General features: G+C 27.2%; 1 protein-coding gene across 1 annotated transcript in view; it reads left to right on the top strand.

Moving 5' to 3' along the window:
- Positions 1-246: 246 nt before the first annotated feature.
- Positions 247-1,172, top strand: part of MAP3K15 (mitogen-activated protein kinase kinase kinase 15) — a 74,332-nt gene continuing 73,406 nt past the window's right edge. The window contains exon 1 of the mRNA XM_029285989.1: positions 247-405. Coding sequence (XP_029141822.1) covers positions 283-405 — 123 coding nt within the window. The 5' untranslated portion in view covers positions 247-282. The remainder of the gene's footprint in view (positions 406-1,172) is intronic.

Here is a 1,172-nt window from a genome sequence, read left to right as displayed (position 1 = left end):
TTAAATAAACTTTGATTTTATTTATCACTTGCAAGACTGATTTATTTCCGAAGTCTGAAATCTTTGGCCATACAAGTTTACATTACATAGGTCCAGGAGTTTGTGCAGAAATTATTTCATGTTATCATTTTAATCTTTTTTCCCCCAAAAGGGCAATACCAGATGTGGGAACTCTGTCTGACAAATTGTTTTAATCTCAGAAGCAGAACTTTAGGAATAACACCGTACAATTTTTCCCAAGTTTTATTCCATGTTCTTACTATAGATGTTGCAGTAGTGGATATGAGTGATTTTTCCAGACAACCCTCCCTCTTCTACCACCTTGGGGTACGTGAAAGCTTTGACATGGCCAATAATGTTATACTTTACCATGATACGGATGCTGATACTGCTCAGTCACTGAAGGTATGCTTTTATTCTGTTATTACATTAGAAAGATTTTTAAAAATGGTACTATAATCAATTGCAATAAATATACTGTGACTTTTAAAAAATATCTTTTAAAAAAATTAAAATTTATATTAAAATAAAAAATTAGGTACATATAGTTAGCGTTATTGAATTTTGCATTGAATATACTTGGATAATTCAGTACAGATCAGTAATAAATTATAAACAGTAAAACAAAACATTAAATTAATATTAAAAATTAGAACTAAATTATAACTCAAGATTATTTTATATGGCAAAAAAGCCCAAATCTCATACATGGCCAAAACTGTATATAATATTACAGTGTAATGTTATATACAGTTTTTTAAGTTATGAATTACTTTTATTAATAGAAACAAAAACCAAGAAAAAGATAAACTATACTAAAGTTATGGAGAAATAAAATAAAACAAAAACATAAGGGGCATGTATTCCCCTTGTTTAAATTATATAATTCAATAACACTAGCCCTATTTCATTGTAATCATCCACACCTAATCTATCTAATTAGTATTAATTTCTTTTTTTAAAAAAAAAATTAAAATAATTTTTATTATTTAAACCAACAAAACAAAACAAAACATAACACACATATATACACAGTATATATTCCTCCCTTTTTTAACAGCGATTTCGTAACAGTAATCTTCTATTATTTACATTTCCCCCCCTTATTCTTCTTTAGAATATTTGTCCTTGTTGCCCCATTATTTCTTATTTGCATTTTTCTTCCTTCATAC

The sequence above is a fragment of the Protobothrops mucrosquamatus genome, unplaced genomic scaffold (genome assembly GCF_001527695.2).
Source record: "Protobothrops mucrosquamatus isolate PMUCROS unplaced genomic scaffold, P.Mucros_1.0 scaffold_198, whole genome shotgun sequence".
Taxonomy (NCBI): Eukaryota; Metazoa; Chordata; class Lepidosauria; order Squamata; family Viperidae; genus Protobothrops; species Protobothrops mucrosquamatus.
The sequence above is the reverse complement of the archived record's forward strand: the minus strand, read 5'-3'. Positions and strand labels throughout refer to the sequence as shown.